The 27,343-nt window shown below is 37.6% G+C and overlaps 1 protein-coding gene across 1 annotated transcript; it reads left to right on the forward strand.

Moving 5' to 3' along the window:
- Positions 1-5,280: 5,280 nt before the first annotated feature.
- LOC123869797 (piwi-like protein Siwi) lies at positions 5,281-26,516 on the forward strand. The gene is made up of 18 exons (XM_045912837.1): positions 5,281-5,371; positions 6,762-7,066; positions 13,053-13,181; positions 14,580-14,739; positions 14,847-14,958; positions 15,252-15,377; positions 15,488-15,589; positions 16,175-16,396; positions 17,135-17,395; positions 18,477-18,619; positions 19,283-19,428; positions 19,628-19,739; positions 20,031-20,160; positions 21,093-21,330; positions 21,937-22,013; positions 22,261-22,433; positions 23,396-23,495; positions 23,798-26,516. The coding sequence occupies exons 2-18, from the start codon at positions 6,772-6,774 to the stop codon at positions 23,960-23,962; spliced, it is 2,691 nt and encodes an 896-aa protein (XP_045768793.1). The 5' UTR covers positions 5,281-5,371; positions 6,762-6,771; the 3' UTR covers positions 23,963-26,516.
- Positions 26,517-27,343: the final 827 nt, after the last annotated feature.

The following is a 27,343-nucleotide window of genomic DNA, read 5'->3' on the forward strand; positions in this document are numbered from 1 at the left end:
TCAAAACTACATTAGAGAGTTATTTTTCAAAGTACCGACGTAGAATTTGAAATATTATAGGCAGGTACGTACCAAGTAGCCAGTAAGTACCTACTGACTGTGGTGATGGAGGATGCCTAGTGGTCAAGGGCAGATGCACCGATGCTAGTGGTTAGATGGTCTGGGGTTCCATCCCGCGCACGAACTTTTGGCTTTTCAGAGTTATAAGCATATAAACATTTTTAGCAATTATAAGTAGGTAATAGGTATAGCTAAGTACCTGTCACTTGCTTTAATGGTAACCGAAAATATTGCGAGGAAACCAGCGTGGTGAGAGTTCACCATAATATTCTCAAAGGTGGTGTGAAGTTTGTCAATCTGTACTTGGCCAGCGTGGTAGACTATGGCCAAACCATTCTCATTCTGAGAGGAGACGCGTGCTCAATAGTGAGCCGGCGATGAGTTGATATTATAACATATGAGTTGATAATGATGATGGTTATGACCTTATGATGATATGATGATACTTACTGGAACCATTTTCGATTTGTTTCCCACCTAACTAGGTGATCGCCCCGGCTTCTCTTGAGTGGAATTTTTATTAATCGGCAAAGGGGTGGAAACCCCAAAAACCTCGAAAAAAGGTACGGTCGGCCTCAGAATTCGAGTAGCAATTCCGCGAAACTATTGTGGATACTATGGAAATGAAAAAATATTCCTTTAACATAATGCCTATTTTTAACCCCCGACCCAAAAAGAAGGGTGTTATAAGTTTGACGTGTGTATCCGTGTATAGGTAGGTATATCTGTGTATCTGTCTGTGGCATCGTAGCTCCTAAACTAATGAACCGATTTTAATTTAGTTTTTTTTGTTTGAAAGGTCGCTTGATCGAGAGTGTTCTTAGCTAAAATTCCAAGAAAATCGGTTCAGCCGTTTGAAAGTTATCAGCTCTTTTCTAGTTACTGTAACCTTCACTTGTCGGGGGTGTTATAAATTTTTAATTTACTTACACTTGTGTCTTACAATGTTGTATTGTGGAACTACTACACTAATTTTAAGGCCGACCGTATTTACCTAGTACCTACAATTATCTCTCAGTACAGGCTGACAAAAATGAGATAAATATAAACAAAAAAAAAATATTTTTTAACTATTTAATTAAGCTTTTACAAGTACTTTTGAATCGTCAAATGCATCTCTACCACGGGTCTGGAATGCCTTCAAAAGAAAAAAGATCATTATGAGATTTCCCCTATGATCATCATTTGGCTGTTATAAATATTTTTATATCGATTCATAATAATTAAAACAATTGGAAAATTTCTTAGTAAATAAAAAAATTGGTTGTCTGTAAAGTCGGTTTACTGACGATAGTTGAACGTGACAACAAAGTCCGATTGTGCTTCTTTGTCGCTCGTTCCGCGCTCTCGCTTGCACTTTAAGCCTTACATGGAACGCCTCAGAGCGAGGTAACGCCGCATGAGTCATGTTTTTTCGTGCGTGCAGCCGGCTCTATCGAATTATAAGACGTTGTCACGTCAAAAATATGTGTGTTGATTGGTGTCGATCCACGACATAATAAGTATAAAGTGACTAAAGTGAGTGATGGTGTGGATATCGTGTGGATCTTTTGGTCACAATGGTCACATTATTTTTCATTTTCCATCATAAACTGAGTAAACTGTCAACACTGTAAACGTCAGTTTACTCCTTATTTATATAAAAATAAAAAAGGGCTGCTATTATAATATTAATGTTACCCGTTACTACACGTAAGCACACTTTATTTACAAAATAATAATATATGGTAATGTTTTTAGTTTTTTATAGAATGTACCTACAAATACACTTTTATTTATAATGTTTATTTATTTCATATAGGTGATTAATGTTTTTTGCATCAATTTATTGCCATTAAATAATTTATTTTCGTATAATAGACTTATATATTATGTCTCTAAAGTTACCCGCATCCTTTGAGCTTGCTGGCTTGAATCATATACCATAGACTAGAAACATTTATCTTTGATCTGCATCTGTGGCATATTCTGTTGTTTGTAGATTGTAGTGTTTCCACTTTTAAGGATTTCGCCTTATTTTAGGGAGAAATGACTAATATTAGGAAGTTCTGCGAACAGTGATTTGGCCTAGTTTGCGATAAAATAGGCTAGACAGAAAACCTTTTTTATAATCGTTTGAGTTGATGATCATTTTTTTTAATTATTTCAAAGCAAAAACATTTCTATTTATTAAGTTTAACCCTATGTTTCTATAGTACTACTGAATAATAAATCGCTCTGCCGCGAGAAGACATTAAAATACCATTAAAATTTCAGCGTACACGAAGTTACTCAAAATTGTATGATAACTTTTCCATAGCAGCTACTTCAGTAGTACCTATACTACGCCGTAAGTGCGATGTGATGTGGTGTGGTGCGCTGTGTGATGTCGTACCGGGATGCTTTATTACTTGGCGGAACGGTTTTACCAGTAGGATGGTAATTAGCTACTGCCGAATCCTACCACCAGACATTTTTCATGTTCAATTTTCTATTATAATTTAATAATGTAATCAATTTTATGAATCAATCAATTTGATAAATAAATACATAAATATTATATGTTATGTTATGTTTTAAACCGGAATATTATTTGTCATGGAAATTTATCTTATTTAAAAAAAACAGCCAAGTGCGAGTCAGACTCGCGCACTGAGGGTTCCGTACTCGGGTATTTTTCCAGCATTTTGCTCAATAAATCAAAAACTATAACACTATAACACTAATATTATAAAGGAGAAAGTTTGTATATGTGTGTGTGTGTGTGTGTGTGTGTGTGTGTGTGTGTGTGTGTGTTTGGGCTGAAATTTAGAATGGAGATAGATTATACCCTGGATTAGCACATAGGCTACTTTTCATCCCCGAAAATTAAAGAGTTCCCACAGGAATTTTAAAAAACCTACATCCACGCGAACGAAGTCGCGGGCATCAGCTAGTTATACATAAAAATTAATAAAAATCTGTTTTAGAATGTACAGGTAAAGCCCTTTCATATGATACCCCACTTGGTATATTTATCTTACTTTGAAAATTTAAACATGTAGAGGCGTTGAACCAGCCGCACGTTGGATCGCCAATTTGTAGAGGAGGTTAGGCAGGCGATAAAGAAAACACGAGGTCGAACTAGACGGAAACTATATATATTGCTTCACCACTTAGTTTAGGTACAATCTTATAGTTTGACACTTCGTAGGCTTCCAGAACGCCCTGTTCCAGCAGATGTGGATGCAGGAGTTCGTGCCACCTATGAAGGTTGGTAGGTTTCCGGAACGCCCCGTCCCAGCAGATGTGGATGCAGGGGTTCGTGCCACCTATGTCGTTGGTACTACTGAAACTAGCGTTTAACTCTGTCCCAACAGATGTGGATGCAGAGTTCGTAACTCGTTTGAGTACCGAGCGAAGGAATCCGGAACTGACTCGGAATTCATTAGGAATTGATTAGAATCGATTGGAAATGATTAGATTGATTTGATTAGAATGATTTTACAAACATATGCTAGCCGATATATACGACTGACCCGCAGTTCACGGTAACGCGAAGTAACAGGTAACTAGCGCCATCTAGTTATCGGGTCGAGTACTGAAATCGGTGTTACAGTCTCCCCCTCTGTCTGCGAAGTCGTCCCGACGAGAGAGACAGGAAGTTAGTTGTAGTCGTTCTTTGGAGATCTTCCTCGATGGCATCGAGGAATTGTCGTTGTTAGCCTTGGTAAGAAATTATTCTCGTCCATCCAATCTCTTAAATCTTCGTTCAGGCTTTGTGTTAACAAAGTGCTTATCCACCCTCCCCCTGCACTGAAACTGCTCCAAGGACAAAGTAGCTTGCTTCCCATTAGGATTGAACACGTTTTCGTTCTTGGTAAGAAAAAATTTGGGTGCGTCGCTATAATTTTCCAGCTTTCCATAGCATCTTCATATAGAGCATCTAGTACAGGATAATAATTATCAAAAGTTCAAAGTGTTTCCTCTTCAGTGGGCTGAGTGTCAAAGAGATGAGCGGACTATAAGGTTAGTCTGACAGCGTATTGGTCTGACTGTCTTCATGAAGCGAAGGCGAAGATACTGGTTCCATTCTAACAGAACGCATAGTGACAACAGTGTCATCAAAGTAGTTCAGAAACTCTCTTCACAGAGTTCAAAGATGTTGTCTGGCAAGATCCTCATTGTTCTTCATATGTCGCCTGTAGTCACGTCGGCCGTTGCGTCGGATCGGCCACCAGTTGGAGCGCCAATTTGTAGAGGCGTTGAACCAGCCGCACGTTGGATCGCCAATTTGTAGAGGAGGTTAGGCAGGCGATGAAGAAAACACGAGGTCGAACTAGACGGAAACTATATATATTGCTTCACCACTTAGTTTAGGTACAATCTTATAGTTTGACACTTCGTAGGCTTCCAGAACGCCCTGTTCCAGCAGATGTGGATGCAGGAGTTCGTGCCACCTATGAAGGTTGGTAGGTTTCCGGAACGCCCCGTCCCAGCAGATGTGGATGCAGGGGTTCGTGCCACCTATGTCGTTGGTACTACTGAAACTAGCGTTTAACTCTGTCCCAACAGATGTGGATGCAGAGTTCTTAACTCGTTTGAGTACCGAGCGAAGGAATCCGGAACTGACTCGGAATTCATTAGGAATTGATTAGAATCGATTGGAAATGATTAGATTGATTTGATTAGAATGATTTTACAAACATATGCTAGCCGATATATACAACTGACCCGCAGTTCACGGTAACGCGAAGTAACAGGTAACTAGCGCCATCTAGTTATCGGGTCGAGTACTGAAATCGGTGTTACAAACACATTTTTAATTTTTTTTAATGATGTAACCACAAATTCTTTTGTTTTATTTTATTTTTTGTTGAAATTTTAAACAAAAATTAGTTTTTGCAGGTGATTGATTTTTTACAATTTTTGTGCCATTTATTTCCAACTAGTTAGACTCTAACTAGTTGGAAATAAAAGATAGATAAGATAAGATGTCTTGTCCGCGTTTTTAAAGATCCCGCAGGAACTGTTAGATTTTCTGGGATAAAATGCCTATGGCAATTACAGGGACGCAAGCTACCTCGGTACCAAATTTCATCACAATCGGTTAAACTGTTGGGCCGTGAAAAGGTAGCTGACAGATAGACAGACACACTTTCACATTAATATTATTAGTTAGTATGGAATTGATCCGACTCGCAATGTTTGACACGCTTACAAGGTTACCCGTGGGTAAAAAATTAGGGTAAAACTAAAATCGTAAGTGGAAACACTGACATGACAAAATTGTTAATAATTTTTTCATTCTTTTTTTTCCACGGGCGTTCGTCGAACTAAGTGGTTAAAGTTGGTAAGAAAATTGAAAATAATTGTTTTATTACTATTTATACGGCAATTTCATTACAAACATATCAATATCAATTCCCGCGAATTATATATTAGGTTTTTTGTTGTTTCAGCGTTTACCAAATGTTTAAACTTGCGTTTATTGAAAAAGTAACGTGCACGTCCGCCATTTTCAAACAACAAAACAACTTACAGTCTCTTGCTTGTACATAAAAACTTTTAGAACAACCTCATAACTTTTATGCCGATAGCAATGATTTCATACTTGCAATGTTATCTATAAATTAACTTACTATTTCGGATTCGTTTGCGTTTATAAATATCGACGATCGCCATATTTGTTATGGTTGAAACATGGGGTTTAACTTTTCTTGTTACGGTTTCCCAATTCCCTTCAACTGTAAATCAGTATTCGGAAAATATATACTTACCTGAATCAAGCGAGAATTTATTGTCGCGGTTCGTATAAGGTACTTAGCTAGCGAGATAAGCAAGTAAGTACCAATAGGTTCGTAATAAACCCATTGACTTTGTACTTGCTTATTAAGCGATTTAGCGATCTACATATTTATTGATGTAAAGGGTAATAATGGTCGCGTCTATACCACGCATTGGTTCGTTCAGACAACTTTTCGCTGGGGGTAAGAGCAGGGTCGGACTTAGTATGCATATTTAATAAAAAAAAATATCTGGAACGGTCCATTACCTTGTAACTAGAGTGGTATCAGAGGTGAGGGAGCCCTGCGCCCTTCCACCCTCGTGCTACAGGACACTAGGTTTGTATACCTCATAATAATAATATTAACTAATAATATACCTGCCCATGCGCAGACGCATCGCCACCTCGCACCTACCAGTGCTACCTTTTTACATGAAACTTCTGTATCTACACTGAATCACTTGGTATTATGTTAAAATTTATGAATAAAATATAAACAAAACAACCGGCTAAATGCGAGTCTGGTTTGACTCGCGCACGGAGGGTTCCATACTCGTGTGTAAGTTTTTCGACATTTTGCAGGATAAATCAAATTATGCATAAAAATAAAATCTGTTTTAGAGTGTACAGAGCCCTTTCAAATGATATCCCACTCGATATACATAGTAATCTTCATTAATTATATATAAAATAGTAATTATGAACACATTTTAATTCTTTTTTTGTGATAGAACCATAAATTCACTGTTTTCAGATTTTTTCCTTTACTTGTGGTTTAAGACCTGCCTACCTGCCAAATTTCATGATTCTACGTCTATGGGAAGTACCCCATAGGTTTTCTTGACAAACAAACAACAATGTGATCCTATAAGGGTTCCGTTTTTCCTTTTGAGGTATGGAACCCTAAAAACAGATAACTGAAATACTATTATAATCAAAAAAAAAATTGACTTAGTGAGAAGAAAATGTCTGATCGTGGAAGAGGTCGGTCACGTGGACGTGCAGGGAGAGGGGAAGGTACTGGACCTCCACCTAGACGTCCTGGGGAGCAACTAGGGGCTTCTCAGCAGCAGCAAGCAGCCCCTTTGGGACCACGGCCCCAGCCTCCGTCAGCATGGGGTCCGCCCTCCAGTGCTCCGCCTGTAAGGGCCACCATTCCGACTCCTGCAGCTGGACGAGCCTCGCACAGAACGACTGCCGTCTCAAGTCATCCGGGAGATGTAGAAGCTGTTCAGGAACATATAAGAACAATGGCTATTGGTATGTCAATCTTATCATATAACTTTCTCAACTCACCAGTCTGGATGTATTGTTTTTCATATACTGATACTAGCTTATGCAGGCGACTTTATGCCTGCATGCCAAATTCGGCCAGTTGTTTAAACTGTGTGTTGATTGATCACAAAAACAAAATAATGGGTAAGTCAAGTGTTTAATTATCTTTTGCAATTTTAAGATAATTTTGGTAAATATGTTCATAGGTAGTGTTATCTATTTTTACTCACGTTATTTCACACTTGTTTCTAAAGCTGAAACTAGATGGCGCTACCTACCCTTTGCATTACGCTATCTCACCATGTGTTCTACGATATAAGACAAATTGCTTGGTATCGAAATACAATACGGTTCAGCATGTGAAAGTGTTTTAATTGTACATTGGTCCTTCAGACGCTCGGATAAGTTAAAGTGTGTGCAGTGCTAAAAAAGTTAAAGTCAGTTAAAGTGAAAAAGTGATGTGTTGTGCAACGGTATCGGTAAGACTTAGACTATAAGTTAAGTGCAAAAGACTTAGTTAAATAATTGAGAAGAAAAGACTTTGTTAATTTGCGTTCTAGTTACACTTAGTGAAAAATTCATATTAAAAGACTTTGAAATAATTCGATAACTTCTACAACTTAGAAAAATTCCGTTGAAAAAAGACTTTGGCAAATGAACGTTTCTATGACTTAGAAAAATTCTGTTGAGATAGGACTTTGACAAAATTTCAACGTTTCTACAACTTAGAAAAATTTCGATGAAATTAGACTTTAACAAATATCGAACTTCTTAAAGACTTAGAGAAAATTCGATTCAAGTAACTTAGAAATTTTCTGAAAAACTTTTGAACTTGGAAATATAAATTGAAAATGACTCAACCAGCAACTCACAACCTACAAGCATGCATAGCGCAAAAGTCACTTAGCGAAAGCATATCAAGGCTACACACGAATTTTAAGAAAACTTCAAAGTCTCGGTACTCTCGGGGATTTTTGGAAACTCGACTAGAAACATTGAATGATTACTGGGAGTCGTACCAAAAGCAACACAATGATATTATTATGCTAAATATTCCCACAGATTTGCTTGACAAAATTAAATTTGACCCGATAGATAATTTTCACACAACAGAAGATACATACTTGGAGCTTAAAACCTTACTGAAGGAGTGTTTGAGTGAATTAGATAATACAGAACAAAAATCGACTCTTTCAGCAACATGTCATACTGATTCCACAGAGCAAGTGAAACGCAAAGCAAAACTACCGCCGATTAACATACCTAAATTTTCTGGTGATTACCTTGAGTGGCTTAGTTTTAGAGATATTTTCACTTCCCTTATTCGTAATGATAATAGTTTGTCAGACATAGAGAAATATCACTATTTAAAATCTAGTATTACGGGAGAGGCTGAACAGCTTCTAAAACATTTTGCTCTTACCTCCGCTAATTATGATAAGGCTTGGAAGATTTTAGAAGATCGTTACAATAATGAAAGGGTTATAGTTAATAACACAATAAATCGGCTACTCACTCAAAGAAAGATGAATGTTGAATGTGCGCGAGGAATAAAGGAATTATTGGATACTACACAACAATGTTTGCATTCTTTACAGAATTTAGGAATAGATACTGAGACTTGGGATCCTATAGTAACTCACGTGGTTGTTTCAAAATTGGATATGGAATCTCACAAGCTATGGGAACAATCACTAGGATCTTCCACACACATTCCTTCCTTTACGTCCTTGGCGTCTCACCTAGAAAATCGATTCAGATCTTTAGAAATGGTCAGTAATTCAAACAAAGAAGTATTCAAAAGAGACTCACCTAAAGCAAAGGACACAACTAGAACAACCTCGCACAACACACCTGTAAGAAGTTTTGTTGCAGAAGCCACACGCACTTGCACATACTGCTCACAAAACCATTATGTTTGCCACTGTAAAGATTTTGCCAACTTAGATGTCACTTCACGTAAAGATTTCGTCAAACAAAACAACATTTGCTTCAACTGTCTTGTTCAAGGTCACAGAGTGTCTAAATGTAGACAGAATACATCTTGCAGCCAGTGTAGACTACGTCACCACAGCCTGCTCCATATTACAAACCCTGACAAGCCACCTGCCAATGATAAAGAAGAGAACTCACAAGCAACTTGCCACCACGTTACCATGAGAGTACAATCTGCAACAGAAGGCGATCAAGTTATATTAGCAACAGCACAGATTGCAGTAAAAGCCAAGAATGGAAATACTTACGTACTAAGGGCTCTCATCGATCAGGGGTCACAAACCTCATTTATCACAGAAGCAGCTTCACAACGTTTACATCTGGATCGTATTCATGTAAACGGCAAAATCAATGGTATTTCAGACACAACAGTGGTAAAGACACGATCTATGGTCAATTTCACAATGCTCACTAAACCTGAACTCTCTCCACTTGAAGTAAAAGCTTATGTCCTGAAAAGGCTCACATCCCCGTTACCGACAAGAGAGTTCTCACAAGAGTTCTGGCCTTCTTCTATGCAGTTAGATCTCGCTGATCCTAACTTTCACAAGCCAGGCTCCATTGATGTATTGCTAGGTGCCGACGTGCACGCAAAGATAGTCCTACCAGATATACACAGGCACGAATCTCTCGTCGCTATCAACTCTAGCGTTGGATGGTTAATATCTGGAAAAGTCATTCACATGGACTCACAAAAAGAAACTCACAAGGAGACTCACAAAGAAACTCACAAGGAAACTCACAAGGAAACTCACAAAGAAACTCACAAGGAAACTCACAAAGAAACTCACAAGGAAACTCACAAGGAAACTCACAAAGAAACTCACACGGACTCTGAAAAGGAAACTTACACCGGGAATGAAGCTCACAAGGACAGTGAAAATGTAACTCACACTCACGATGTCCTCCGGCTGACGAGTCCGAACACTAAGATGAAAGTAGTTTATGATGCAATGGCTGTTCCTGAAAATTATAAAGCCAACAAGAAAGAATTATTGCCAGGATCTTCACTATTACCATACAAGGATGACCAGTTGACTAGCTGCTCCACTGATGATGATGTGATAAGCCTGCAACACAGTTTAAGTGCAATATTAAATCAATGTAATAATTTCCCTTTGCACAAGTGGTCCTCCAATAGTGAAAAGGTGTTAAATCAAATCCCAAATAAAAGTAATTTTCTAAAAGGTGAAGTGAATATAAAATTCAAAGATAAAAGTAAAGTTTTAGTTGCAACACGGAACTCACAGATAAACAATTTTGAATTGAAACTAAATGTTGGAAATTGTCATTATGTTTTTAAAGAAAATGTGTTGTCTGTAATTACAAAGACCTTCGACTATCTGAGTTGGTTGGCCCCATCAATCATTTCACTAAAAGTTATCATGAACAAAATGTGGCTAGCTGACTTGGATTGGGTTGAAGAGTTCACACCCGAACTGAAAACTGAATGGTTCACTTACCTTGATAAATTCACTAATATGCAAAACTTTCAGTTTCCACAATGGCTTGGTTTGTCAAACGCTACTACTCGGGTTGAACTTTACGAATTTAGTGATGTATCTTGCGCCGCTTTTGTTTATGTCTTGTATCTCAGAGTTTGGAAAGGTGATCACATTAATGTTTACTTGATTTTGGCAAAGACCAGAGTATCACTTAACATACAAATATCAGCTCCTTTCCTAGAACTCTGTGGTTCAGTTTCACTAGCCAAGATGTTGATCTTTGTTATAACTATGTTAAAGTTTTACGATGATTGTGTATTCACATGGACATACTCCACTATCGTTTTGGCGTGCTTACGCAACTCACTATATATCTGGACTAACTTTGTATCGAACTTCACTTCAAAAATGCTCACTATAACGAACAACAGTCAGTGGAATCAAGTTGATTCTGAAAATAACTCTGCTGACTTACCTTCTCGCGATGTGTACCCATCTGACTTACAAGAGACTAAACTATGGTGGACTGGTCCAGACTTCTTGAAATTTGAACTTGTTATAATTGTTAACCACGATGATAATTTACCTGAAACAAAAATTTAATTAAAGGACAATTGTAATACTTACCTTTCAGCAGCACCTGTAACAGAAAAAAGATTAAATGTTTGTATTAGTTTCTAACAATCTAAAGAATTTAACGATAAAGTTATTTCACTACTACGAAAATGTAATTCACAAAAAGGTAAATGGTATACTCTTAATCCTTACCTTTGTCCTTAATGATAATTTGCTAAGATTGAACGTCGATCGGCATATGCAGAAGTTTATACTTGTCTGAAATTACGAAGTATGTAAAGTAATCATAATCTTTTATTGAAATTGTTAAATATAGCCCACAAGAAAGCTCTGCATAAAATAATCGACTCCCCTTGATTAATAGTTTGTCACTTTAGATTCTTAAGAGTTGGTTAAATAACTTCCACAATTAGCTAATGAAATCTGCATAAAAATGTAAAAAAAAAATTTAGATTTCAAAACTATGTTTGTTGTCTATATTATATTTACTTGTCTATATACATATGATTTGGTTATGTAGTTTTAGTAACAGAATTTATGTAGTTTGGATTGTCAATGTTAAGTTACTCTTTCTCTGTTACTTGATTTAGTAATTCTCTTTGTTATGTAAATTCACATATAGCCCCTTTTCTTTGTTACATTTGAAGGACTTAATTCGTCCTTGGGGGCCGGGATGTTTAATTATCTTTTGCAATTTTAAGATAATTTTGGTAAATATGTTCATAGGTAGTGTTATCTATTTTTACTCACGTTATTTCACACTTGTTTCTAAAGCTGAAACTAGATGGCGCTACCTACCCTTTGCATTACGCTATCTCACCATGTGTTCTACGATATAAGACAAATTGCTTGGTATCGAAATACAATACGGTTCAGCATGTGAAAGTGTTTTAATTGTACATCAAGAAAAGGTTCTTGACTTACCTATTATTTTGTTTTTAGAGGTTAGTTTCAATCCTTATATTCAAAACTTCTATTTTAAGAGCAACATATTTAGGCTTATGTTTAGCTACAATCACACCTCCATCAGGTGTGATTGTAGCCTTCTTTTGCTTTAAATTTTATTGAAGCATAACTTACTGTAATCTAACCTTAGTATAAAATAACTCTGCCAGTGTCAATATATTACTGACGTGCTGGTACAAACACAACATTAGATCTTCTACAAAGCAAAATATTCAAGTTTTTTTCTGCTAATTAGTATAGGCCTACCCTTGTCTCATGTGATGTGTGAATGTGTGAATGTATGATTGCGACATTTCAAAGACTGGCTGTAAAAAGTTTGTCCAGGCTGGGATATAAGCATACTTGTATGATGCTCCTTCATACTGTAAAAATAAATTACGTGATAGCATTTAGTTAAGACGTCAGTCAGCCTGATAACGTTTTGGAGTTGTTTATTTTAAGTAATTCAATATCGCTTGCTTTAATGATGGAGGAAAATATTGTGAGAAAACCTGCATGCCTGGAGAGTTCTACATAATGTTCTCAAGTCAATCTGCAAAAGTCTGCCAATCTGTACTTGAACAATGGACAGCTAGGGGAACTCTGGCCTAACTTTGCATTCTTAGACTAGATTCTTTCTATGCTGCAGTAGTTATGGGGCCAGCAATGGGTTGAGAATTGAGATGAAGTGTATTAATTATCTAAGAGATGACATAGTTGTGACAATGCATATAAATTATTATTATTATTGATTGCAATAATTGCTAAACAACATTGACACAAGTCAGTATTTGGATGGTTGAACGACTTTAGAGGCCCGAGTTTGGCCTTTTTGGTTTTCCTGTGCCTCAGTGTTAATTTCACTGAAGTCTGGTAATAATAATCTAAGAGTCAAAATGTTCTCAACCCTCAGCCATGAGGAATACGATGTTGACAGTTGACTTTTTAAACAAACTTTGTTGATAACATATAATATACAATACTAATGTATCCCCTGATGTCCCATGTAGCTCCATCGCCAGCTGCAGGTGACCCTGGAGCGGTCACTGGACGCGGTGCCCGGCGCGGTGGGGGTAGAGTCCTGCCGGAACAAACTATGATTATACGAACAAGACCTGCCACTGTTACTTCAAAAAAAGGTGAGTTAAATGACTTCAAAAAATAAATTTCTAACCATATTTATGTTCATGATTATCTTGAAACTAATGAACCAATTTTCCTGATTTTTTCATACTTTCAGGAATGTAAGGTAAAACACAAGTTATCATTCTTACATGAAGTTGCATGCATGCGTGAAATATACACTTAGGTCATCACCAATATTTTTGGTATAATCAGAGGTTGCTGGACCAAATGTTTGTGATTTTTTTATTTGCAAGAAACAAAAATTCATGATTTCTTTGCTCATTACAGCTTTATACAAACCATGTAAAATACTTTTGACTATACATAGACTGATGAAGACTGACCAACGGATATGTGATATTGATAACTGCTACCCACTATCTATTTATAAACCACAGTATTAGTTGGTTAGTGGCTGTGGCTAATATTGACTTCTCTGTGGAGACCTCATTGTGCCACAATGATGATGATAAGTGACTACCTCACTAGTCACTACCCATTTTGTTGATGCGAAATTAGTGTGTTAGGTTTATCCCTCAATCACGTCGCAAAGGAGCAATGTCGGAAAATACCCGGGTACGGAACCCTCAGTGCGCGAGTCTGACTCGCACTTGGCCGGTTTTATGTGATTTAGTGAACTAATTATATGGGGAACACAAAGCTTTAACTTGAGCTTCTTTTTTTCTTGTTTGGTGGCTTTTTGTAGTGCCAGACCATAACTTGAGGTAAATGCAATTGATAGCACAGCACTGACATCCACAATAAATTATATTGGTTAGTTGAGACTTGAGTTACAGGCTAACTCAAATTCATATTCTCTATTGCTGCAGATTAGTAATAGCTGACAGCCTCCCTGGCGTAGTGGTAAGGGCTGTGGTCTTATAAGTGGAGGTTCTGGGTTTGATTCCTGGCAGGGGCAATTTGGGACTTTATATTTTCTAAATTGTCTATGTTCTGGTCTGGAAGACTTACACCCGTATTCACAAACGTTACTATGAGGTCTCATAGTGCGCTCGAACGCACAGTGTAGGTTCCACCAATCAGATTACTGTATCACGTCAATTTACAATGATCTGATTGGAGGAACCTACACTATGCGTTCAAGCGCACTGTGAGACCTCATAGTAATGATTGTGAATACGGCCGTTAGACCGTGGCTAGTTACCACCCTACCGCCAAAGCCATGCCGGCCAGCGATTTAGCGTTTCTGTATGATGTTGTGCAGAAACCAATCAAGGGTATGGGTTTAATAATATAACTGCTAGCCCGCTTCCATCTTAGACTGCATCACCATTTACCATCAGGTGAGATAGCAGTCAAGGATTAACTTGTATCAGAAAAAATAAAAAAAAAGCTCCAGACAAGTGTATATATTATAAGGCAGTAAAAAATAATGTGTATTATTCTTCTAGGTTCGTTTGGAAAACCGCTCGACTTAAGCGCCAACTACTTTACAGTAAAAACCACGCCTCAGTGGTCTCTTTACCAGTACCATGTGGATATTTCACCAGAGGAGGATCGTACGTTCATTCGCAAAGCTCTGATGCGTGTGCATCAAAAGACCTTTGGCGGGTAAGCAGTCAATAAGTATAATACAATGATTTGTCATACAGTTCTTAAAAATACATACATTTACACTCAAAAGAGTATAATATTATATTAAGTTATTTCTATTTCAGATATCTATTTGATGGCACTGTGCTGTACACAGTCAAAAAGCTGCATCCAGATCCACTAGAGCTATACTCTGACCGCAAAAACGATGGAGAACGAATGCGGATACTCATAAAGGTACTATTTGAGTGTATTTATAACTGATTAGTGCAACTTCATGTCTGTGTGAAAGGTTTTTTCATCCGGTCCTGTTCGGTCAGGCTACTTGAAGGCATGATTGATACCCGTCTGATTCTTGCGTCAGGCTTTTTCTGAACTCATCTGCGAGCTATCATCTAAAGTTGATTTCAAACTACGGAATATAATATTATATATAAGTATCGCTCACCCTACTTTTAAATGTCACTGTTCACACTGTTAGATGTAATATTATTACATCTAAGTTTTAAAATTTTATTAATTTGTTTCAGCTCACATGTCAAGTGAGTCCTGGTGATTACCATTACCTTCAAGTATTCAACATTCTGATCAGAAAATGTTTCAGCCTGCTTAACTTGAGCCTAATGGGCAGGGACTTTTTTGACTCCAATGCAAAGGTATTTATTATTTATATTATATCAATAATAGTTCCATATTTTATTATATTCAATATTTATACTACGAAATATACATATATGTATAATTTAACATGCTACCCATATTTCAGATTGATATTCCGGAGTATAAACTGCAAATATGGCCTGGATACAAGGCCACCATCAATCAGTATGAAGACAGATTGCTTATGGTGACTGAAATTGCCCATAAAGTAAGTAGGCCCTATCTTGATCATTGTTACTCAGCACTATTTTAATTTCTTAGTTACTTTTTCTCTCGTCTAGCGTAACAGATTAGCCAATGTCAAGTTTGTAGTTATTTACACGTTAGGGAAACTACATAAGTATGGACTCCGTCTGTGCCGGCGCTCACCGACACACGCGCGGCGCCCCTTTAGGGCGCTTCTCAGTCAGTTCCACCACCTTAAAACACCAGTAAAACCCAAAAACTGGCCACTTTTAACAAAAAAAAAAAAACACTCCAAAAAGGCACCGCACGCGCGCCAGCAAACGCCAACACAGACGAAGTCCCCTCTTAGTTACTTTCATGTTCCACAATTTGCCTCTATTTTATATTGATATGTTCTCTGTGGCTCTTTGTATGTTGACACTGTATTGTAAGTCGAAAACCTTATTGCAAGTTCCAATAGTAACTACAAAGCTTACTTGCAATCAGATGAATGATACAGGAGTGCAAACAGGAAAAATAAAAACAATTATTTTGTATACATATATAGATAGTCATGTGTGTTTGTGGTTTTCAAAACTCGCTGTGCTGCAATAGTAAATTGTTTCAGGTATTACGTTTGGATACGGTCCTTCAGATGTTGCGAGAGTACAGCAACTCAAAAGGCGGAGATTATAAGCGCATATTTACCGAAGACATCGCATCCAAAATTGTGATGACTGACTATAATAAAAAGACTTACAGAATCGACGACATTTCTTGGAAGGACAGCCCACTATCAACATTTCAAATGCGCGGAGAAACTGTAACCTATATGGATTACTATAAAAAGGTACGATTATAATATATATAATGTATAGCTGTTCGTGCTGATTCACTGACTCACTGACTCATTGATCACCTCTCCTGTAAATTTTTTTTTCACTGATGGTTTCGTATAGAGGACAAAAAATGATTCGGAACAAAAATATGGAGAGAGCTGATGATTGAGGATTTCGGAGACGGGTGAAGAGCACGCTTAGGGTATTGAAGATAGGTGGGGGTGCTCGAGCAAATGTCACTCGAAACGTCATCCGATTGGCAGTGAGCTGAAAAAAAAATCAAAATGGCGAAAAAAAGATGGCCGCCATACAAATTTCGTCGGTGTCCATCTCAAAGGGTATAAGAGATGGAAGAGTGGTTTCTTGGCAAAAGAGGATCAGGATCCAAAGGTCTACTCGATGAATAGAAAAAAGTTCCAAGTGACGGAATTTACTTCCCATATGAAAGGCGTGACGACCAATCTATAAAAATTTAGACAAGGTCCGCATTTTGAAAAACCAACCTGCATGCTCGCGGGCCACTTCAGTGGTCCGCGCACCCGCGCGTCCTACTAGTTTAGTATATAATTATTATATTTTCATCCCTCTTGCTCGTAAAGATTCGCTTGCCCTTTGAAATCTGCGTGGAAAGTGGTAATTTTGCTCACTAGCGTGCAAAGTACGAGTTGAAATTCGAACGTGACGAACTGTATTATAAAATTATTTATAACTTTTAGTGTAATATGTACATTTATTTTTGTTATTTTTAGAAATATAACATTAACATCACGGACACTAAGCAGCCTTTGCTGATTTCGCGATCCAAACCTCGAGACATCCGGGCTGGTATGCCAGAGCTTGTATACCTTGTGCCGGAGCTCTGTCGTCAAACTGGTCTGTCAGACAATATGCGTGCTGACTTCCAACTAATGCGCAGTTTGGATGTCCACACTAAGATCGGGCCCAGCATCCGCATACAGAAGCTGTTGAATTTTAATCGACGCCTTACGCAGACAAAGGAAGTCGTTGAAGTAAGTTAGTCTCAAACCCTCTGTACCAACTACATCTCAGCTCATGCACAGTGAAGATCTGTATACAAAGTTGCTTAAATTCAATCAAAGACATGAACAAGGAAGTAGTAGAAGTTTACAAACTTCTTAACTGACTACCTTTTTATAAGTAGCAGAAAGATGTATATATGTAGTAATGAAATGACTATTAATTTACAACAGTTGTTTTTGTTTTGTATTAAAACATTGGTATGAAATAATTTAATAAAAAACCAGCCAAAATTCAGGCTCGCACAAGGGTGTCGTACCGTCGTATAGGAAACGGCACTTTAATTTTCATGGCGGCCATTTTAAAATCATTATTTTTTAACCCCCGACCCAAAAAGAGGGGTGTTATAAGTTTGACGTGTGTATCTGTGTGTCTGTGTATCTGTGTATCTGTCTGTGGCATCGTAGCGCCTATACGAATGAACCGATTTTAATTTAGTTTTTTTTGTTTGAAAGGTGGCTTGATCGAGAGTGTTCTTAGCTATAATCTAAAAAAATTGGTTCAGCCGTTTAAGAGTTATCTCTTTTCTAGTTTTCTTGTAGAAAAGAAGGTTAGATAACCGTTAGGTTCTTAATATTATGTCAATAGACAAATGTCAAGCTGTCAAGATGGACGTTGCCTAAATACATAATTATTTATTTGAAAATGATGTTTTGGAAAACTCAAATACTTTGGATCGTCGGGGGTGTTATAAATTTTTAATTTACACTTGTTGGTAATAGCTACAATAGAAATACACTTTCTATGAAAATTCGACTCTACTACTACTACCAATACGCCGACTGCCTGCCAGACAGACGCACGGACGGACAGCGGAGTCTTAGGCTGAGATTTATAGAGTGCACTTTGACTTTGTTCAGACTTAAGATACTGTTAAAATGAGACAGCCTTACACTGCTGGCATAAATCTATCTCGTTTTAACTGAAACTTAAGTCTAATCAAAGTCAAAGTGCACTCTATAAATATCAACCTTATTAATGGGGTCCTGTTGACAGGGACGGGACCCTAAAAAGATAGTGGTAGTGTAGTACCAAACAATTCATTTATTTCAGGAACTAGCTAGTTGGTCGATGACACTGGACAGTGAATTGGTACGAATCAAAGGACGCCAATTACCTGCAGAGAATATAATTCAGGGTGGTAACAGTAAATACCCCGCAGGGGATACTAATGAAGGCTGGACCCGAGATATGAGGTAACACACATTATAATACTAAGAGGGTGTTTGACCAGCTTGCAGCAACTGCATAGTGGAATATAATCTTCCTTGCATTATTGTGTATGAACCCACTTTAGCTTTCGAAAATAACTGCTTGAGCAGTTGACAGTTACTGTCTGTGTGTTCCATGTTCCATGAACCACTGCTGCTATCATATGTGAAAAACATTCTTAACATACTAAATAGTATCTTGCTTTGGTATTTCCCGTTGACAATCTATTGTCATTTATTATTACAGTTTAATTTAATCATACTATGCGCACGCGAAGTCGGGAAAAAAAGTTAGTAACAAGCTATGGTATGCCAGCAGGCATGTTCAGCCCACTTTCGCTTGCCAGTTTGTGGTTATGGGCCAGTCTTAGCCCGCGAGCCTTGGAGACTCCTGAGCTAGATCGTGGCTGCGCTTCGTCCGTGTGGATTTAGATTTTTGGAAATCTTGTGGGAACTGATTTTCTGGGACAAAACAGTCCTGGCAAGTTATCTCTGTACAAAATTTGTTTAATGGATGGGATATGAAGAAGTAGTAGACTCGATAGACTGACACATGCATTTATAATATTAATGTATAGTCTAATACCCTTCCGTTATGTTATCAATGGAAAGTCGGACAAAAATTCTTAACACATGAATTGTTTGTAGGTCCAAGAATTTATACACCCTCGCGCAATTACCCTCATGGGTCGTGATAACGCCAGAGCGTCAACGCAGAGACGCAGAGAGCTTTGTTGATTTGATAATGAAAACTGGCAATGGTGTTGGCTTCAGAATGCCAAGACCAGAAATTGGTAAGTTTATCGTCACTATTATTATTTCTCTGATAGGTGCAAAGTAGTTTGTAGTTACAGTTGTCCATTTCTTCGCCGTCTGTTAAACTGAACTTGTATAGAACTCCAAAAAACAATCAAATGTAAATTCATTTTATTCAGTAAAGTCCACTGACTGGATTCACCACCATGAATTAATGTCATTAATAAATGTTTTCAGTTACAATACAACGAGATGGTTCGATAGATTACGCAAACATGTGCGAAAATGTCATCGCGAGGAAGAATCCAGCAATGTTGCTGGTTACCCTGCTAAGGAATAACCCAGACAAGTAAGACTGTTACCTTTATTATATTTTGTGACGACTAAGGTTTACTGTGTGTGCTTAGTGCAACAAAAAGAGAGTTCTTGACACACAATAATTTAATAAAAACTACATTATATACGATGAAAATCAACTAGGTAATGACCTAGCTGTGGCTGAAACCTAGCCTAGAACTAGACCAGATTTGAGCTTGTTAAGAAGTTAGAAAATAATACATATATTCCCGATAGTTTATTAATATTTATCTTCCTTGAGATTTAAAAAGCATTAATTTGATAAAACTTTTTTCTCATCTAGGTATGGTGCCATTAAGAAAAAATGCACAGTAGACCGCGCAGTGCCTACTCAAGTTGTGTGCGGTCGAAATATGACTAGCAAGTCTGCTATGTCGATCGCAACAAAAGTAGCGATCCAGATTAATTGCAAGGTAAGCACAACTCTTGCATTGGGCAAGTTTCATTTTAAAAAAAACATGCGTGTCAGAAGCCAGAGCATGATGCATAAGGTGGGTAAAATTATGGTGATCATTTCTTTAACGGTTTTTTTTCGCAAACTCCAAGTATATTACATATCCCAAAAAAAATACTTATATATCCCCAAGGTATCATTTAAATCTTAAATTATTTTCTAAATTTTAACTAGACTAACAGGATGAAACTTAAGGCGTTAACTTCAGAACTTGTACATAGCTAAATATTGGAGAAACTCATTCTTTCATTTGTTTGTATTTCCAGAAATGTGTTTTGAATACTTACTTTTATTTTCTGAGATAGTTGGGCAAGTTTTTTTGTATCTATTCTATACAATAAACCTACTTCTCCGACTACCGACGTGAGTGTAGTCGGTATGAGCTATATTTTATAATAAGTATCACTCGCAAAACACTAAAATAAATCTAATGGCAAATAAGCCGTCATAAAACCTAGTCTTGTTAGCGCTGGCTCTAAGCGTACACATTATTCTTTCCGGTTACCCATATTGCATTTAGCGGTCAGCCCTCTAGGTGGTGGCAAACAAAATTGCATATTGCACTGCAACATGGTTGCCTGTAAAACGCATCGGTCGCTTGGAGAACTGCAGCCCAACTACCGCACCGTGCGTTTAGTTGCGGCTGCCTGTGTTGAGTGAGCTAGTGAGTAAAACATACTCTTTCTAAACGTGCGTAGTAAACGGTTGCGATTTCTTCCATGTCTACCTTTGAAATAGTTTGATTTGACTACAAGTCGTAACAGCTTCTCAAACGGATGCTACGACTACGGCCACCCGCAATTTAGCATCCTGCATACAACTGGGCGGCTGGCCGCAATGCTATGTGGGCAAAGACAGTGCGTGTGTGCTAAGTCGTCATGTTTGTTACAGCTCGGTGGTTCACCGTGGACGGTTGAAATCCCGCTGCCCACGCTGATGGTGGTGGGCTACGACGTATGTCACGACACACGCAGCAAGGAGAAGAGCTTCGGTGCCTTCGTGGCCACGCTGGATCGGCAGATGACACAATACTATAGTAGCGTTAACGCACACACCTCGGGTGAAGAACTCAGCGCCCACATGGGCTTCAACATTGCGTGCGCCGTCAAGAAGTACCGTGAGAGGAACGGTGAGCGCAATCATATACTTGTTATAACTTATAAGATTTTACATCCCACCAACGTTGATAGAATTCGAGTGTTGAAGCGAAACACAATAACATCAAAGTAAATTGGCCTAGTATGAATGAACTTAAAGATGTCCATTTTACAAGTATTCTGTGATTATTACCAACTTATTAGTACATGAATGGAGAACTTGATTTTAATGGGTCGGTACCATACTCAAAAAAGGTGCGACCACCTATCCTACCAGAAGTTAAAGAGGGTAATATGTAACGGTTGTACAGTATGTACGGAGTGTTGTTGAACACTACAACCATATTGTGAACCGGAACGAAGGGTCTACCGACGAACCAGTACGCAGCGAAATTGAAAGCTTCTCACTTTATACCATTTTGTAAATTGCCTACTGCGCAGGTTTAAGGTCAGAGGTCTCTTTGCGTGAAACTTAACTATATCTAAAGACGATGATAACCTCTTCAAATGCTGTTTACTGTAAATTAGCATGATTATATATCTTATACTGCATAGGTTCCCTAAAGTAGTAAAATTCTACCTTCAAAGTATGAACCTGTTATTTATAGGTTTAAAAAAAATACCAAATCTTGTTGCAGGCGTATTACCCGGCCGCATTTTCATTTATCGAGATGGAGTTGGTGATGGACAAATTCCATATGTGCTCAGTCATGAGGTAAGAATATTTTCCTTTCAGTGTATGTGGGGTGGTTCACAAACTTTGGGTGAAAATATTCTTCGCACATCTATGCGATTTAAAATCGATAATTCTTTATATTATTCTTAATAAAAACTATGAAGAATAATACTATTGAAAATTCACCCAATGAAAACAGTTATTGCGATTGAAAATGTGAGTCATAACTTGAGGGCTGTGAGGCAGATGAATATTAATTTAAATCTAAAATCATCCATTGTAACAGGTGGCTGAGATTAAAGAGAAGTTGACTGAACAATATGGCGGTGTAGAGGTCAAGATGGCGTTCATTATCGTGTCGAAGCGCATCAACACGCGCGTATTCATCGACACCGGCCGCTCCGGCGAGAACCCGCGCCCCGGAACCGTCATCGATGACGTCATCACCTTGCCAGAAAGGTCAGTTCACATATTAGTGTGACCATAATCTGTGATACCTCAGTGGTTCAGATATCGATTTCCTACTTGCTTTAATGGTGAAGAAAAACATGAGGAAACCTGCATGCCTAAAATTCTCCATAATGTTCTCAAAGGTGTGTGAAGTCTGCCAATCTGCACTTGATCAGCATGGTATACAGTGACCTAAAGTCTAAACCCTTCTCAATTCAAGGAACTTTTTGACAGTTGATGTTGATTATTATTTATATTGCTATCGTACTGAAATAACGCCGATATTATAGGAAAAGAACTACTTTTTTATTCAAATAAACTTGTAAACTTACACATCGTACGATTGGTACTATCCACGCTACAGATTTACAAAGATGATGTGCCTAATTCTGTTGTACACTAAAAAAATAATGCTGTCCTTTTCCTCAAGAAATATACCCTTAGCTTCCTTACATAGTCATAATATCATTTGTATATATTATAAGATATATTTATTACTATAAGTATATATTTATGTATTAAAGTATGTATGTTTTTGTAAGACTATTTTAATATATAAATATTTGTAAGTATATATTGTAACATAATATCTACTATTTTTTTGTTTCATAATTACTGTCTATCTTTGCTGTACACTATCTATTCTACTCCCTTTACAACCTCTCGCACTGCCAAGGGTCACTGGTAGAGATCTCTTATAGAGATAAGTCCTTCCCTGCCCACTTTTTCTTTCTTTTTATTTATATTGTTACAACTTTCTGGTACAAATAAAATATAATTAAATAAATAAATATCATTTGCCCATCATATATCATTAGCACCAATGTGGCATTGGTGCTAATATAATTGTACAAAATCTTTCATCTAAATTATCAAGCTTTAAAGATAGTGAGGCTGCGTGTACTGTAGAATCGTTACCATTGTGGCTCCTTATATTTTCCTGAACTTCAATTATAATATTTTTGTTTCAGATACGACTTCTACCTAGTGTCGCAAAATGTTCGCGATGGGACAATTGCGCCCACTTCATACAATGTCATATATGATACATCCGGCTTGGATCCTGATAGGGTAAGTTTTTACGGCCTTGACTTTTATAAGCCAACCGATCAACTGACGATTCCTGAAACAGCTGCGTTGTTGTGGCAGGGGTTGACGGTTGACATAACTTTGTTTCTTCATCGAGATACAGGTATTGCGAAAAGAAAATATTATGAGAATCCAGGACATTATTACTATCTCCATTCGAAATTTCAGCCAAATCCGTAGGTTTTGCGTGAAAGAGAAACAAACATTCATACATACAAACTTTGCGTTTATAATATTAGTAGGATTTATTTTCTAGGTAAATAAAATACGCAATGGTGTTTCAGATCCAGCGCCTGACATACAAGCTGACGCACATGTACTTCAACTGCTCGACGCAGGTGCGCGTGCCGTCCGTGTGTCAGTACGCGCACAAGCTTGCCTTCCTCGCCGCCAACAGCCTGCACGTGGCGCCGCACTACTCGCTCAGCGAGACGCTGTACTTCCTGTAAACAGCTCTGCGTTCACGAGACCACGTTCACACAGTATTTGCACAGCACGTTTTCGGTATACGCATTCGGTAAGATTTATTCTGAAATCTTACTGAATGCTCAGTGGCGCATATATTGAGGCTGAGATCTATAGAGCGTAGATTAAAACAACATTTTTCCCCTGTTTTTACGTGTTATACAGTTTTAAATGTGTAAACGGTTTTACTCTCAGTTTATGCGGCCACTACGTATTCGACAAGATTTAACCTGCAAACAAAAACGTGCGGTGTAAATGCCGCGTGAGTAGTCTGATAGTTGGTGAGATATTACCTCAGTCATTTTTGCGCCATACACGCCGAAGAAGTTTTTAACATTTATCTATTTTTGTTAGCCCTGTGGTTGTTTAGGTCTAAAGCACATCTACAGAGTGCCAGGGGTAGTTTTTTTTATTTATAACAACTTTAACAAAATAAAACTCCTAGGAGGCTCAAAAAGCTCTTCGCACGCAACTGTCACCACTGGTGCTATGCTCAAGCAAATAAAACTTCTGTTATCAAAAATTCGGCTTCCGCTCTATTTCGTTGGTGTGCGTTACTCTTATACAAACATTAATGTTGATCACGACATAAAAATGACTGGAGTTAAATGTTAAGACTTATATTTTTGTAAGCTTAGTATGGACGTAAAAATGTCGTTGAAAAGAAATGCTTTAATCCAGTATTAAGAAGTTGTTTAAACTCGTGCACAAAATCTGTGCTGCAAGTCGTGACATTCATAGTTGTAAGCTTCTCGACACTGGTTTTTAGGTTATAAACAATAGAGCCACCTTTAGAAGTATAGTTTTTTTTAAGCGCGTTTCGAGTGCATTTATTTTTTCTTAGAATTATTATTGTTTATAAACTTATGCATTCGCATTTCTATTAATATTAGTCAACCCTCTTTTGCATAAGTTCCTATGGAATTTATAACTAAATTATAATTTTGGTTATTTTCCCCGAATCACAGTGAATGTTACTAACAAGAAACTCATTTAACTCATCATTGGGCATCCAACAAGAGATTCCTCTTATAATTCAACTTATAGCCCATGATGAATGATAATGTTAATTATTTCCTTAGTGGAAAGATGTCTCAAGACTAGATCTGTTGATTAATATTCGATGTTCCTGTGTTAAAATATTAAAGACTCAATGTGGCTAATTCTGTGGTATAGTCTCCTAAACTAAACCAAAGACAAGTCCGAATCTAGTGCTATCCTTTTCTGCAGGAAGCACTATGAAAGGGATAGCAATAAACCTTTCATTTTTATTTAGTTTTGAGATTGTGTACACCAGAATTAACCACTAATTCAAGCTGATGGTCCAGCTTCATGGCATTATGATGCATTTTTCTAGTGGTTAAGATAATCTTAAAATGACTTTGTGATAATTCTTTATGTGATCTATATTTTAATAGATCATAAAATGTTGTATTTTGTGTCGATTTTTTAAAATCGACAAGTCGTGTCATATTATTAAGTATAAGTAACAGCGGGCATAACCTAAATAATAATGTATTTGTGTGTTTTTGAAGGTCATTTCACTGTCTTATTTTTCATGAGAATTTACGATCATGAATAATCTTAATCTATTAATAACTTAATACTTCCCTATTGATCAACTTATAACTTAAATAAAATAAATAAAATTTCGTCAAATGGATAGTTTTTTTGCTAAATACTTAGCAGTTTGCTAACACTGATTAATGACTCGACTCAATCCAAACCGAATTTAAGCTTTTCCGAGCCATATTGTAGTTGCGAAATTTATATTCTGTTTTATACATATCTAAATACCTCTAAAAAAAAAATACGGAAATGTTTCGATTTTTCTTATGAGAAGTGTAATTTAGTGATTGACACAAAAGCACACAAATCTTAAAACTCCTTTTGCCATGATAGGTACTTGTAACAAGTGAAAATATTGGCTTATAAATGGCCAGAAGTTCGTGTTGGTTGATCGGTAGATTTTTGAGTAAAATTCAGTGGGTTTCATTCAATTGACATGAAAATCATCTTTGTAATTATTGTAATAGTTGGTATTGTGCGACAATATCATTGGGGGGGGGGGGGGGGGGCGTCTTTAGTATCGATGTAAAGGTCGAGTCGCAGTCTATGTATCCTATACGTTAAGTACCTATAAAATGTGCCCGCAAAATATATGTAAGTTTGGGACTAACTGAACAAACTGAAAACTACTGACCAATTCCTCTTTGTCGAGGATGTATATGAGGGACCTCGTGCACTAGGCGGCCACGTACATGGCCAGTAGCATCCAGGTAAATAAAGATGGCCAGTCGTTACAGGGAAGCGCGAGATGCGTAGTGGTAATACTTTACCTGGCCGCTGCGGCCATCCGTGGTCGTGCCCGCGTAATGGACAACGTTCCTGAACTACACATTACATACTTAGGTCAGTTTTTTTTGGCTTGTTGACAGAACCCCGTACTCAATGTTGATTTTTATAAAAGTAGGTACCTACGGTTACTTAAGAAATTACTTTTGTTACTTTGTATTCAATAAAAATATTTTTTCTTTATTCAAATGTTTTATTTTTAAAACCTTAATAACGTCGCTGTGGATGCACAAAATCCGCTAAGTAATTTTTTAGACTTCGTTTTAGATGTCATTTTGTTTAGTTTTAATGATGCGTGTGCGTGTAGAAACCAAATCTTTAGTGTATAATGTGTTAGTTCAAGAGATAACCTTATTTTGATCCAAAATTAAACCAAAAGTTTAAGTCTCGAAAGCTTTGGAATTTTCATGCACAGCAACGATGAATATTTAGAGCCAGTGATCGAAATACACGAACCGCTCGAGCAGTCATTAATCAACAGCTTCAAGTCACACTAGGCGAAAATGTGTGTATGTTCGTTACTCTTTGTGTGTATGTTCGGATTTGACTGAAAGGAATGGAGATAGATTATACCCTAGATTAGCACATAGGCTACTTTTTATCCCGGAAAATCCCTCGGGATTTTAAAAACCTATGTCGACGCGAACAAAGTCGCGGGCATCGGCTAGTTATTGATAAGTGTGTCTGATAACCCCTGATGACCGCGCCCGGAGCAGTCAACTGCTTGAGTGGTTCCCTGTAAATTGAAGACTGCAGTAGCAGCTGGGAAGCAGTCAATCCTGACTGCTTTTAGCTGCCCGTGGAAGGCCGGCCTATGAGTTCGTGAAAACTGTCAAGGCGCATAATGGGCGTTTCTCACATGCCTTTTTGTCATTTATGGGCATAGTCCTTTATATCCCCACGGCGCGGCGGCGAGTTATGTTGCAGCATCATGATTGAGGAGGAAATAATTGATCTCAAAAAGGGGAAAAAATCGGTCAAGAGCGAGTCGGGCTCGCTTTAGGCTCCCA

The sequence above is a fragment of the Maniola jurtina genome, chromosome 11 (assembly GCF_905333055.1).
Source record: "Maniola jurtina chromosome 11, ilManJurt1.1, whole genome shotgun sequence".
Classification (NCBI taxonomy): domain Eukaryota; kingdom Metazoa; phylum Arthropoda; class Insecta; order Lepidoptera; family Nymphalidae; genus Maniola; species Maniola jurtina.